This window comes from Chenopodium quinoa, unplaced genomic scaffold (assembly GCF_001683475.1).
Source record: "Chenopodium quinoa cultivar QQ74 unplaced genomic scaffold, ASM168347v1, whole genome shotgun sequence".
NCBI classification, from domain to species: Eukaryota; Viridiplantae; Streptophyta; class Magnoliopsida; order Caryophyllales; family Amaranthaceae; genus Chenopodium; species Chenopodium quinoa.
Window position 1 is genome coordinate 4,948,451 of NW_018743858.1, and position 13,188 is coordinate 4,961,638.

Sequence of the window (13,188 nt, forward strand, 5' to 3'; positions counted from 1 at the left end):
GCAAATAAGGAAAGATCCAGACGAGAAAGAAAAAACAACATAACAAACAAAAAGGAAAATTATAGAAGGATTAGACATGGTAAAGCAACAGTTCTAATATCCTCTTCTAAGATTCTACTGATCGTATGAGGTCTAAACGGATACTATGAATGTAAAACATGAATTCTAAAGTTTTGAGTGACACCTTAGTTTAGCTAGCTAATTTCGAAAAAAGATGGTAGTAATTTTTCACAACAGCTATTAGTTATCAACAATTATTAGCTTGCCAATATATTAGGAATTAACAAGATAAAACTGAATTGCTACATATAGAAATGTGGCGAAATTCTTATTATCGATAATTTTAGGATTTTTCGGCCATTTATAATATGATGATTTACTTTAATAAAAATTAATAAATCAAATTCTAAATAGAAATAACCATAAAGTTGAACCAAAAGTAGTATGCCCTTACAATATGGAGGGATTATTATTAAAATCGAATTAGTTATCAACAATGATTAGCTTTATCCTAATAATGGTTAAAGCAAACAAATTAATTGAATTTAGCAACCTAATAAAAAGAAAACAACATCATATAATTGTACATCATAGGGTTGGCTAGTATAATTGGCTTCTACCTAGCTATAGTGCGTTGACTTTTTTTATCCAAAATAAAATCACAAGTAATAAGAGATGATAAGAGTTAGAAGAAACTACTATTGTACTATTAGAGTCACTTTAATTGATTCTCTAGACTAGACTTAATTTAGAACACCAGAAGTTGGTAAGAGGCTGCTTAACTTTTATACTTGCATTCATTTAAGAACCTCCTAGAACTTTTTGTCATATGCCCACTTTTTTCTTTACTTTTCAGCCACTAAAACTCACATACTTTTTAATTTGTTTTTGTATTATTATTATTATTATTATTTATTTATTTATATATTATGGTATGCTTAGCTTTCAATTGGCAGCTGTATCCTCTCTTGCATGGGCATATAAGCATCTTTTTCTTGTCCTATAAATACAACCCTTCTTACTTATCTCTTCCTCACTCAACTCTAAATTTACTTACAAAGTAACTAGCTCATCTTAATTATACAAATTATTTCTCTTAGCAATGGCCTTTTCTAAGCTTATTGTTGCTACTTTTGTCCTCTCTTTTCTTCTTCTTCATGTAGCCGAAGCTCACGAAGTGGTAAGATTCTTTATAGTCATATCAAATAAGTTTCTTTAACATGAACGTACTTGAGAGCTGAGCTTGATAGACACTCGTTACAATATTGTCATAACTATTGTAACATCTATCAGTGCTTACATATACATATTCCTTATAGAACTCTTATCGATCTTAAACATGTTTATTTTTCATAGCATATAACTAGACATATTTTCATCATATAGTTATTATATTCATGTATAACACATACTAATCTTCATTTATATTATAAGAAAATCATATTTTCCGCCATATTATCATTCATATTTCTATAAACATGATAATAAATTTTAAAAGATTTATTTTAATAAACACTATTAGCTCACTCTAATTTCTATCATAACTAGGATATGGTCGATGAGTTGACAAGTAACTAATGTTGCTCAAGTTTAGGTTTGTTGTGTCTTATTCTTAGTACCTTACTTGTCCATGTAAAAGACAGGAACATCAATTATATTTGTCTCACTTAAAACATTTTCAATAGAATATAGTATATATATTAATACTTTATAATATACTAAATTATTGGTGATATATTCTTTATTGATCGGGACTCTTAATTATTTGGCTGTATACATGGTATTTGTTTTTTCCACATACACGAACGCAAAGTTTATTGGAGTGGAATCTTCCAAAAAATAAAGAATAAAGCCAATGATATGTGACCCTAACTTGTTTTAGGGGCACATATATTTATCTGTCTTTTATCATGATATTAAAATACTCCTACCTTATTATCAACAAACGCAAATTTTTTTGGAGTTTAGAGAGCCACAAAGGGCGGGGGTGAGAATCAATCCCAGGTTCTCCTGAAATCGGTAAGAAAGCTCTAACCACTTGAGCTATTCTTCACCCTCATCAATAATGTTCTTTTTTGGTATTAAGATAATACCATCAAACTAAAGTCTTATACCAACAAGTGTTATAAGAGTAATTAATGACTCAAATTATTAGAAATTGAAAAATGTTCCTCTTACCATATAAAAAAAATTCGGATTACATCAATCCCTCCGTTTTTGTTTGATGTATCAATTTATTGTTGACTCTTATTTTTAAGAGAATTAAGTACTGTAATTACACGGAAAAAAGGGGTATTTTATTTTTAAAAATGGGTACATCTATTGAAACGGTAGGACCATTGAAAACACTGGCCTTGGGAAGCATAGGGGTAACTACCCTTGAAAACCCCCTAGCCTCCACATGGCTGGCGGTTCGGGTTTGTGACCGCGGCCGCGTGAGAGTGGTCCTTTGCTCTTAATAAGCAAAGTCAGCAATCGGCGTCCATGCATTTATACTATTATACGAATATTCTTTTTAAAAAATTGCTACATAGTCACATTTTGAACTTACTTTGTACAACTTTTAATTGTATGCAGACTGAGAGTTACGGTCCAAAGAGGTCTCTTCTTGGCATAAGTAAGTATTCATGCAAGCATGCATATTAATTTTACAATTGATATAAGGATTAATTACTCTTAACATATATATAATTGAGCTAATATAATTAATCTATGTGATTATGGGTGTAGATTGTGGAGCAGCATGTTTGGCTAGGTGCCAGTTAAGCCGAAGGCCAAACCTATGCCACAGGGCTTGTGGAACTTGTTGTGCTCGTTGCGGGTGCGTGCCACCCGGTACTTCCGGTAACCAAGAGATGTGTGCTTGCTACTACAACCAGACCACCCACGGTGGCAAACGCAAGTGCCCTTAAAATTACCCTGAAAAAATGATTGCTCAACTCCGAACCCATGTAACTTACTAGTGTTACTACGTACTTTTTCTATGTTGAGCTCGATCAAATTATTTGTTTCTCCTTTCACTTTCATGTCCTATTATATCTTATTCTCTTTTGTATTGTGTTTCTTTTCATTTTGTTGGTTGAGTATTATATCATTGTATGTATGTAATGCTATTTAATTATTGTATACGTTCACTATTGTGAATGATCGAATATAATAAAATTATTGGGTCTCTTGTCTTGATCTTTGGCCTCCTTATTAAAAACTCTCTTCAAGTTAGTGTACCACCTTCGGCTTGTTTATTTTATATCACATTAGGACTTCATTTTCGGTTTAATGATTTAAAGTCATTTTTTTTAATATGTTATGAGATTGTCAGTTGTAGTTAGAAACTTATACATATACGCTTGATTTTTCCTATCGGTCCATTATGCGTATGCTAAAGAGAGAAATGTTAAAATTAGTAAATGGATATTTTCAAAAAATTAATATGGTTAAGGTAGTTCTTTGCTAGGGTGTCATAGTCCTAATACCTAACCTAACTAAACCAATCAATTCTTCCCGTTATAATCAAAGTTGATAGGAACATTACTCCCCTTATCCCTTAAAGATTACACGAATCGACTAAGTATAAGCTATATCCTACTTCCATGAGTTCCATCAAGCTCTAGATTTGAGATATCTCTACATCTATTCTAATCTAGCTTTAGTTTCCCTATCTCGATCTTAACTTATCACCCAACTTCTTATAATATTATTACTACATACATAAATTTTAATTGGCTTTTTAAAAATTAGCCATGCAAACCTATTTGGGCAATTTTTAGGATTGAGATTGTCAACTCATGATTGTGCCAAAGATTTTCAATCATTCAAGCATCCTCTATAATCCGAATTACAATAGTCAACAAATCCGTTTACTAGACTACTGTAAGAGGACAAGGGAACGAGGAAATGTCGTGTGTTCCTCAACGGTTTGAGAAGTAATCAATCCCTTAAGATTTCTAAGTTGTCTTATTCAGATCTCTGTCAAGGGAAAACTTTGAGTTTCTTCAAACATTCTGCTGTTTCATGGATAACTGTACGAGTAAAGGAAAAGACCACCTATGACGGGCGAGCTGAATCTCACAATGCAAAGGACTACAAAACTCCAGAAACCTTGTCCATGCACGTACACTAGGATGGTGAGTCCAAAAAAGAGGAGTCGCGACAGAAAGGGAAAAAGGAACAATGCCAAGCGACCCTTGGATGCCGCCGTGGGCAGCCATGTTGTTAGGCTTCCTAAGCCCAATACCGTTGTCGTTGAGAAGTTAGATGATCAACCACCCACTAGCCTAATTTCTAGCAGCAACGAGGGGTCAAACATCAAGGAGGGGAGCGAGATACCTGCGAAAGATTTAAGAAGTGGAGTCTGTAGGTTCTATTTACGCAGATATCATGATTGTCGATCTCGACCATGTGCAGTCTTCTCCACTACGCCTTACCTTTACGTTATCTGCCACGCAAAGAAAATATGGAAGGCCCATCAGGTCAAGGGTGAAGAACAAGAAAGGTAAAAGGTATCACAATTTTTGTTTTTGCAGGATAAAAAAACGCAAGGGAACAAGTTTAATTGGAACAACTTATGGCTAATTCCGACAATAGATCTTCTCAATCCCCTTATATACTTTGTCCAGCAGTTCATAGTGTTTGTAATCCCAATCACCTATTTAGTTCTTGTATTAGTTTGGTTAAGAGAGTGAAGTATTCTTCTTGTAATCTTGAGTCAGTTGGGAACTAGCCTCCTTTTTGAACCATTGAAAAAAAAAAAAAAATCCGTTTACATCTCTTTCAAACTCATCAAGGTAAACATTTTATTCCAATGAAGTTTTGGTCTAATAGTTATGACTGAGTAACTTTATACAACAGGTCACAAACTCAAATTCTTCCACTCTCATCTGTAATTTGTATTGCCCTTATGACACAGTTTGTTGTTCAATTCAAATAACTCGGCCTTTGTGGCTATGAGTGCTACTTTGTGTTACTCACCAATAAGCACCTTCTTGGCTTCTTTCTATATCTTCTTTTGTTAAGATACAACACACACAGTAGTTGTAATAGACATGTTGCAAATAATTGTCAAATTAAAGTTTAAAAAACACGAGTAAAGAAAAATACTTGCAAAAACACGAGTAGAGAAAAATGCTCCTTCAATAGACCTATTTCAAAAGAAAAACAATTTGTTTAATTTCATCATTGATTAACAACTTACAAATTGATTACAAATACAAGACCACAATTACATATAAAAAACATACGTCAAATCACCATACTATGTTTAAAAAGTGCCTACTATAGTGATTAATTAATTAACTTATTCAAGCAGTAGAAATATCAATGGACTTGATTTCAGGCTTCTTTTCCTCTGCTTTAGGAACAATGACAGTAAGAACACCATTCTCCATATTAGCCTTGATCTCCTCCATGTTCGCATTCTCCGGCAACCTGAACCTCCTTAGGAACTTTCCAGAACTCCGTTCAACTCGATGCCACTTGTCATTCTTCTCCTCTTGCTCCCTGTTTCTCTCACCACTGATCTGGAGCACCTTCCCATCTTCAACCTCAACCTTGACCTCCTCTTTCTTCAAACCGGGTAAATCCGCCTTGAATACATGGGCCTCCGGAGTCTCTCGCCAGTCAATACGGGTGCTCACAAAAGCAGCCGTGTCGCCGCCAGTGGAGGAGATCGATCGAGAGGTATTGTTGTTGAAGGGGAAAGCTTGAAAAGGGTCCCGTAAATCAAGAAAGAATGGGTCGAAGATGTTGCTTTGTCGGTTTTCGAAAAAGCTTGGTATTAGCGACATTCTTTTAGGAATTTCAATTGATCGTTGATTTGTTGTTTTCAGGTGTTTAGAATCGATGGTACTTGAGGTTTTGATATTTGTTTCTAATGAAAAGATTGTAGACCTTTGGATTTTATTTATAGATGATAAATCGAAAGTTCTAGTTTTTTTCCAGAATGTTTCTGATTTTGAATCGATGTTATCTTGATTTGCCGGGAAAACAGAGTGATGGAAGATAACAGGGATTTCATGTATTTTCTAGAACTTTTTTCCAATGTGAATGAAATACTACTGTAGTGAATTTTTATTTCCAATAATTTTTTGGAAAATTTGACATTTGCTATTAGCGAAAGAATCTTAGTTCATATTTGCTACATGTTTAATTTTTTATTTTACTTTAATACTACCCAAATTCCAAAATTATAGTTATTGCTACCACTTAACAGAATTTGTTAGGGTTCGGTTAAGTGGGACCCATTATTTCATTAAATTATAATTTAATTTATTAAAAAAAAAGGAAAAAAACTTTTTTTTTAAAAATAAATTCCTAGCCACCTCCACCTCCCCGTCAGCCACCTTCCCCCATCCCCGTGTTGGCTTTCGTCGCCCGTGCCGGCGCCCAAACGTTCCCTGATGCCAGCGAACCCTACCTCCTCCATTTCCCCCGCCCAAGCTGCCCGAAACCACCCTGAACGGGTGAAAACGAAACCCCAAAACCCGTTTAGGGTGTTTTCGGGGAATGGGTTTAGGATAGGGGTGTCGGTTTTTGGGTGGGGGAAGGGGAGGGGGGTCAATTTAGGGTGGGGGAAGGGGAGAGGGGCCGTTCCAGTTGAGGGAAAGGGGGAATGGGTGGTGTCGGGGTGGGGGTTTCGTTATAACCACCCCAAACGGGTTTTAGTGTTTCATTTTTATCTGTTTAGGGTGGTTTCAGGGCATCTTTGATGGGGGAAAGGGAGTGGGGTGGGGTCGCCGGCATTGGGGGATCGTTTGGGCGCCGACGTTGATGGGGGAAAGGGAGGTTGGACGGTGGCAGTGAGGGTGACTGAAAATGTAGCGGTGGCTGGAAGGTGGCAGTGAGGTGGCTGGGGATGGAGAGGTGGCTGGAAGGTGGCAGTGAAGTGGTTGGACGGTGGTTGGGCCCCACTAACGGAAATAAAAACGGCATAAGGCAACAGGTAGTGATATCTATAATTTTGGGATTTGGGTGGTAGTAAGATAAAATAAAAAATTAAACAGGTAGCAAATATGAACCAAATTTCTTTCGCTGGTAGCAAATGTCAAAATTTCCTTACTTTTTAATTTCTTTTTCAATTTGACGTTTTTCTCTATTTATCTCATCATCACTCATCACGTGCATATCTGATTATATGTCTTTCACTCTCTATATCAACACTCACAAACAAATCTTGTACAACCCTCCAAAGGGTAGTATTTGACTTGAAATATGCCAAATTATTGAAAGAAAGAAAGAAAATTGTATTGTTGTTACAACATTAGCAGTTTCCATCAAGATTAAATGGTCATTGTAACCCAATTTGAAGCCATAGGGTGTGTAGGAGCATTTACTTCAAATTGTTAGTGGTTAGTTAAACCCTAACGTATAAAATGTGAGAACTAATATATGAGAACAAATCTAAGCCGTAAGATTAGATTAAAGTAGACGGTTAAGATCAACGGAGAACAAGTAATGGCATTAGTGTAAATAATGAAACTGCCCAACTTCATATTTTACCCAAAATATCTGATTTTCTCTCTCATCAAACACTTTCACACAAATATCTGATTTTCTCTCTCATCAAACACTTTCACACTTTCCTTCATCTTCTCTCTTAAAACCACCAATTTTTCTCTAAAATGCATTGTAACTGCTCCAAATCAAAGCAAATCGCATCGATTCCTTTTGATTTTTTCTCAAATTCAACGAATTTTATTCATAAACTTATATAAAATAAGTTGAATTGGGCAATTTAATAAGAATTTTTGAAAATACGAACCCTAATTTGGCGAAAGAACAAATTGAAGAAAATTTGGAATGGAGGTTGGCGAAGAACAATTAATTCGTACAGAAATTTGTTCTGAAATGCAACGGTAACTTATACTCCAATATTTTCAAAGATTTTAATGATTTTTTGGGCGATTTTCGACTAATATTTTGTATACCAGTCTAATTGTGTTGTATCTATTCGAATTAATATTTGTTGTTTGCTTGACATGCTTTGAATTAATATTTATGCTTATGTTCTAAATTTATATGTATTGTTGTATGATTTGTTGGTTCGTGTGAGATGGAGGTGGCTGATTTAGGTTGTTTGGAGGGTTGAATTGAGGAAACTGGGCTGAGTTTGTGTGGAACAGATTATCAGTGCCTAAGCACACAAACTCAGTGAATTTTTATGATACTTATGAATATCCTGATAGTGCATACAAGGTGTTTGATAAAATGCTTGTTAGAAATCCTGTGACTTGCTACTATATTATCAGTGAATGTCTAGTAGTAGACTGTATTTTAGTCGTGGTAATTGGTTTCCATGGGTTTCCTTGCCTTTTCTCATAATCTTTTATGAACCACCTGTAGGGACTAGGTGGGCAGTTAGATACTTGTATGAAATTTTGCGTTAAACTTAGCATTTGGGTTCTGTGTTTCTTGGAAGTACTAGATTGATTGGTATGTGATCCAGTATATTTGGATCTTGGTTTGATGTTAATCATATACTGTCGTGCTCTGACTATAGCAGAGAAAAAGATTCAGAATTGTGTTCACTTCATTAATAAGACCCTGACTGTAGCTCCGTATCTTGCCGCAATTGATGTTCTTGTCTAAAACTCACAGGTACTTGCAGCTGGCATATCTATCTTGTATTGGAGGAGGCTTTTGCTTAATTTTGTTCTGAAATCAATATAAAAGTTTTAAAACTCACAGGTACTTCGCTGCTTGTTTTGATAATATGTGATGAGCAATGATTCTTTGTTCATGTATCAAATGAGCAACAATTCTTTGCTCATTTATCAAATGAGCAAATAATTTCTTGCTCTTTTACCAAATGAGTAAACAATTCGTTGCTCATTTATCAAATGAGCAACAATTCTTTGCTCATTTATCAAATGAGCAAACAATTCTTTGCTCATTTATTAAATGAGCAACAATTCTTTGTTCATTCACTACAAGAAATAGGCCGGATTCCGACGAAAACGTTTCGATGGACTTAAATTCCGTCGAAAAAGGTAAATTACGACGGAAAATCACTCGGAAATATTTCGACGAATTTTTTTTCACTTGGAATTTACAGCTTCCGACGGAATATTCCGTCGGAAACTGTAAATTCCGAGGGAAAAAATCCGTCGGAACAAATAAAACAAAAAAAATAAAAATTGAAAAACAACTAACCCTAAAAAAACCGGACTTCCACCTCCCCTTCATTTCTCTTTTCTCTCTCCTCTCCTCTTCTCTCTCTCCGCCTCTCTTCTCTTTCTCTCTCTTCTCCTCTTTCCTCTTCTCTTTCTCTATGAATTCCTCTCCTCCCTTCTCTCTCCTCCGTCATTTCTCTTCTCCTTCTCACTTCTCCTCTCTTCTCCTTATCCTTCTCACACCACCACTACGCAGCCCACACTACTCCTCCTTTTTCCCCTTTCTCTTTCTCTCTCCTCTCAACAACAACATTAATAACCACACACAACCGCAACAACCAGCCACGCATCACCTACTCCGTATTCACCGGGAAGCCGCCGCGTCAAGCACCTTAGTCCACCGTCAAGCACCGTCGCGAGCCACCAGTCTCAAGGTTTTTGTTTTTTTTAGATCTTGTAATTTAGGTTTAGTGTAGATCTAGTTAATTTTGTATGGAATTGTAATGTTAGTTTATAATATTTATTAGACAATTGTATATTTATATATTTCTTTTAATTTTCGTTGGTTAATCATCGTTTTTATTAAAAAAATTTAATGAAATTCTGATTAATATGTAGATCTACTGGTTTTGATTTTTTTGTGTGGTATTTTTTTATTATGCTGTGTTAATTTTCGTATTTTTGGGGTTGATTTTCCTTTTTTTTGTTTTTTTTTGGGTTAATTTCGGTTTTGACAGAATTTCTAGAATGGTGGTGGTGTGTGGTGGTGTCGGTGGTGGTGGGTGAGGGCTAGTGCGAGTTTGGTGCTGGGTGGTTTCGGTTTGGTGCGGGTGGGGTTTTGGTGGGGGTGGGTTAGGGGGGCTTCGTGGGTGGGGATCTGGGTTGTGGGGGTTTTGTGGGTGGATCTGGGTTGTGGGGGTTTCGGTGGTCTGATGTGGGGATAATGGTTGTGGTGGTCTGAGGTTGAGGGTAGGGGGATGGGCTGGTAGGGGTATGGGTGGGTAGGGGGGCAGGGGGTGGGCTGGTGGTGTGGGCTGGTAGTGGGGGTGGTGGGTGGGGCTGTTTTTTTTTTTTTTTTTTTTTTATTAACTTTTCCGACGGAAATTTCCGTCAGAAGGTAGTAGATTTTGAGGAATTTTCCGTCGGAAGAGGTATATTTTGATGGAAAACTCCGTCGAAAGAGGTATATTCCGACGGACTCTCGATAAAAGGCAAAAACAGCGCCAACAGAAAATAATCCGTCGGAAACTAGCCTTTTGACGGAATTTCTGTCGGAAAAGGTCGAATTTCCTACAAAGTGTTTTGCGACAGACTGATTCCGACGGAAGACCATTTTTTGATGGAATTTCTGATGATTCCGACGGATTTTTTCCGTCGGAATCAAGTTGTTTTCTTGTAGTGGATTGTTTATAACATATGAAAAAAACTATTTATAACATATGATAAAACCTATTAGCTCCACTGGTAGAGCACTATGCAAATGCATAGGATGTAGGTTCAATTCCTACATAGGTTATAACTATAAATAACTTAAAAAATTAATTAAAAATAAAGAAAATCAAATTAGCAAAAAATTATATGAGCAAAAAAATGGTTTGAAATGATTTATAACTATATAAACTTTGTTACAATTAAACTCTCATACAAACTTGTGTCTCCTCATTACACAAATGAACCTACGTGGGATTCAAACCCACATCTTTTGTGCATTTGCACAATGCTCTACCCTTGAGCTAGTAGGCTAATGTATTTTAAACATTCAAACATACTCACAAATGAGTATTAATTTGACAAAATGAGCAAGAATCATTTGCTCATTTGACAAATGAACATTAAATAGTTTGGTCATTCGACAAAGGAGCATTGAATTTTTTTGCTCATTTGACAAATGAGCAAAAATTGATTGCTCATTTGACAAATGAGCAAAAAATAAATGCTCATTTGACAAATGAGCAAAAAATTAATTGCTCATTTTGACAAATTATTTGCTCATTTTTGACAAATTAGTAAAGAATAAATATTAATTTTTAACACCGCATTCGAGAGGAGTCTGACTGACTTTCACCATTCTCTTCGTCATCAAATTCATCATACTTAGAATCAAGGGAACCATCCTGAGCTTCATTCTCATCACTATATGTATTGACTAAGTCCATATAACAAGTCATGTGATATACATGACAACAAAATAAAATGACAACCGAGACATTTTGGATGGAAAAAGGATCAAAGCATATGCAACATCTGCCTCCCACCATAGTCTTGGACTTCAAATCCATGTTTTTGAAACTTGGTGGTTTTTCAAAGGACTCTTCCATCCTCTTTTCATCTATCTTAGTTCTAGCGTCATCCTCTATGTTATTCATATAAACCGCATGCCTTGCTTCTTTGTAGTACTTAACCAAAAGATTGACGATATCAGCCTGTTGTTCCCACCAAAACAACCAATAATTTCAGTGCAAAGTGAAGATGATTCAAACAGCAAGGCTACTAAATTGAAGAATTACCTTTAAAATGTCATTATAACCATGTCTGAGTGAGTTTTCGGTTCTATAGTCAGTTATGATTTTGACTAATCGATCCCCTGAGCTGGTAAACCGAAGTACTTTTAAGAATAATAATAATAATATTGACTTCTATAATGTTTCTTAAAGATTTTGGCGATATTATAATAAGATCTAAAATTCAGTATCACAAAGGAAAGATGAATGTGGTTACAGATGCCTAAAGTACAAAGTCTGTGATGATACTGCAAGATCAGTTAAGTGCAAATTTTCAAAGATGGCCTTGGAAGTTATGGAGCATGGAAGAGTGGAGAAAATGTTGAATTTTTTCCCTATCCAACACTCGGGTTATTTAGAAATCACAGAAAGGTGGCTTGAGGATGAGAAGCGGGAGAAAATTCAAGAAGGCAAGTTTTGAATTTTAAGATATTTGATGATGGGAAATGGGAAGTTGCATATGATGCTGAAGTGGAAGAGACTAAAAATGAATGGATGACATTCCAACATACAGAGAGGAAAAGACATATAGAGCTTACTAAAGACATACAATGATTGACACGAAATGCAGTCTGAAAACCATCAGCATGAGGAAGATCAAAAAGGGCCTTTATATCGAATGTACATCTACATTTACAAGTACTACAAGGACATAACAATACTAACCTAGGTATTTCCAGTCCATCAGGCACAACATTCACAATATGAAGAGAATCAAGGTTGCCAACAGTATGTTCCAGCAACAATCCAACTTGCAAACAGGAAAAGGCAAGCATATGAAAAACAGAGACGATGATAGTTTCCCACATAAATGGTTTAGGGGAAGGAATACAACAATTTTTATACCATTTCAGGCATCTAGGTAGATTTCTTTGCTCATTAGTGAAATGAGCAAATAATTAGTTACTCATTTGTAAACTAAGCAAATATTTCTTTGATCATTTGGGAAATGAGCAATCACTTTTTTGCTCATTTAGTAAATAAGCAAATAGTTAGTTGCTCATTTGTCAAATGAGCAAACATTTCTTTAATAATTCATTAAATCAGCAAGCATTTAATAAGAAAACATAAAATAAGGAAATAAGAAAACACGTGCATTATCCTTTCCACAGGTACATCCGTATAATCTTTAGTAACCGAAGAATCCATAGCAACTGAAGAATCCATAACACTGAACAATTCCACAATTATAAAAAAAACCCGAAAAAATGTAAGCTAACTAAAACAAAGGAAAAATCAAATTAAGAAGCAAATTTGTAAGAGAAATAAAGAGGGGGAAGGGGGGATTCACCACATTTCTAACAAGAAGCAGAGGATCCTAACTGTGAGAAAATAGTGTCCTACCAACCAAGAAAAAGTAAGAAGATTAAATAGTCCATATAAACTAGGACATGATAGCAGTCCCTGTTTTCTCAAACAAGGAAGCCCAACATATAAATAAATCACTTTCTGCACTTGGGGATGTCATCTCTGCTCTTGCTCAGAAGAGTGCTCATATTCCCTACAGGAATAGCAAACTTACTCAAGTCCTGGAGGATTCCTTAGGTAACCAGCTTAAAAGATGTTATGATCACAACTTC

General features: G+C 35.6%; 2 protein-coding genes across 2 annotated transcripts; one reads left to right on the plus strand and one right to left on the minus strand.

Annotated features, from left to right (window-relative positions):
• The first annotated feature begins 1,003 nt into the window (after positions 1-1,003).
• LOC110686448 (gibberellin-regulated protein 1-like) lies at positions 1,004-3,183 on the plus strand. The gene is made up of 3 exons (XM_021863071.1): positions 1,004-1,180; positions 2,578-2,617; positions 2,731-3,183. The coding sequence occupies exons 1-3, from the start codon at positions 1,103-1,105 to the stop codon at positions 2,910-2,912; spliced, it is 300 nt and encodes a 99-aa protein (XP_021718763.1). The 5' UTR covers positions 1,004-1,102; the 3' UTR covers positions 2,913-3,183.
• A 1,862-nt stretch (positions 3,184-5,045) lies between these two features.
• Positions 5,046-6,184, minus strand: LOC110686322 (17.8 kDa class I heat shock protein-like). The gene has a single exon (XM_021862912.1). It carries the CDS (start codon positions 5,781-5,783, stop codon positions 5,298-5,300), a length of 486 nt encoding a protein of 161 aa, XP_021718604.1. The 5' UTR covers positions 5,784-6,184; the 3' UTR covers positions 5,046-5,297.
• Positions 6,185-13,188: the final 7,004 nt, after the last annotated feature.

Excerpts from the sequence above, each read along its gene's own strand:
- LOC110686448 (XM_021863071.1), top strand. The coding sequence starts at position 1,103 with ATGGCCTTTTCTAAGCTTATTGTTGCTACTTTTGTCCTCTCTTTTCTT. Across the intron at positions 1,181-2,577 it reads TAGCCGAAGCTCACGAAGTG|ACTGAGAGTTACGGTCCAAA; the intron begins GTAAGATTCTTT and ends AATTGTATGCAG. Across the intron at positions 2,618-2,730 it reads GAGGTCTCTTCTTGGCATAA|ATTGTGGAGCAGCATGTTTG; the intron begins GTAAGTATTCAT and ends TTATGGGTGTAG.
- LOC110686322 (XM_021862912.1), bottom strand. The coding sequence starts at position 5,783 with ATGTCGCTAATACCAAGCTTTTTCGAAAACCGACAAAGCAACATCTTC.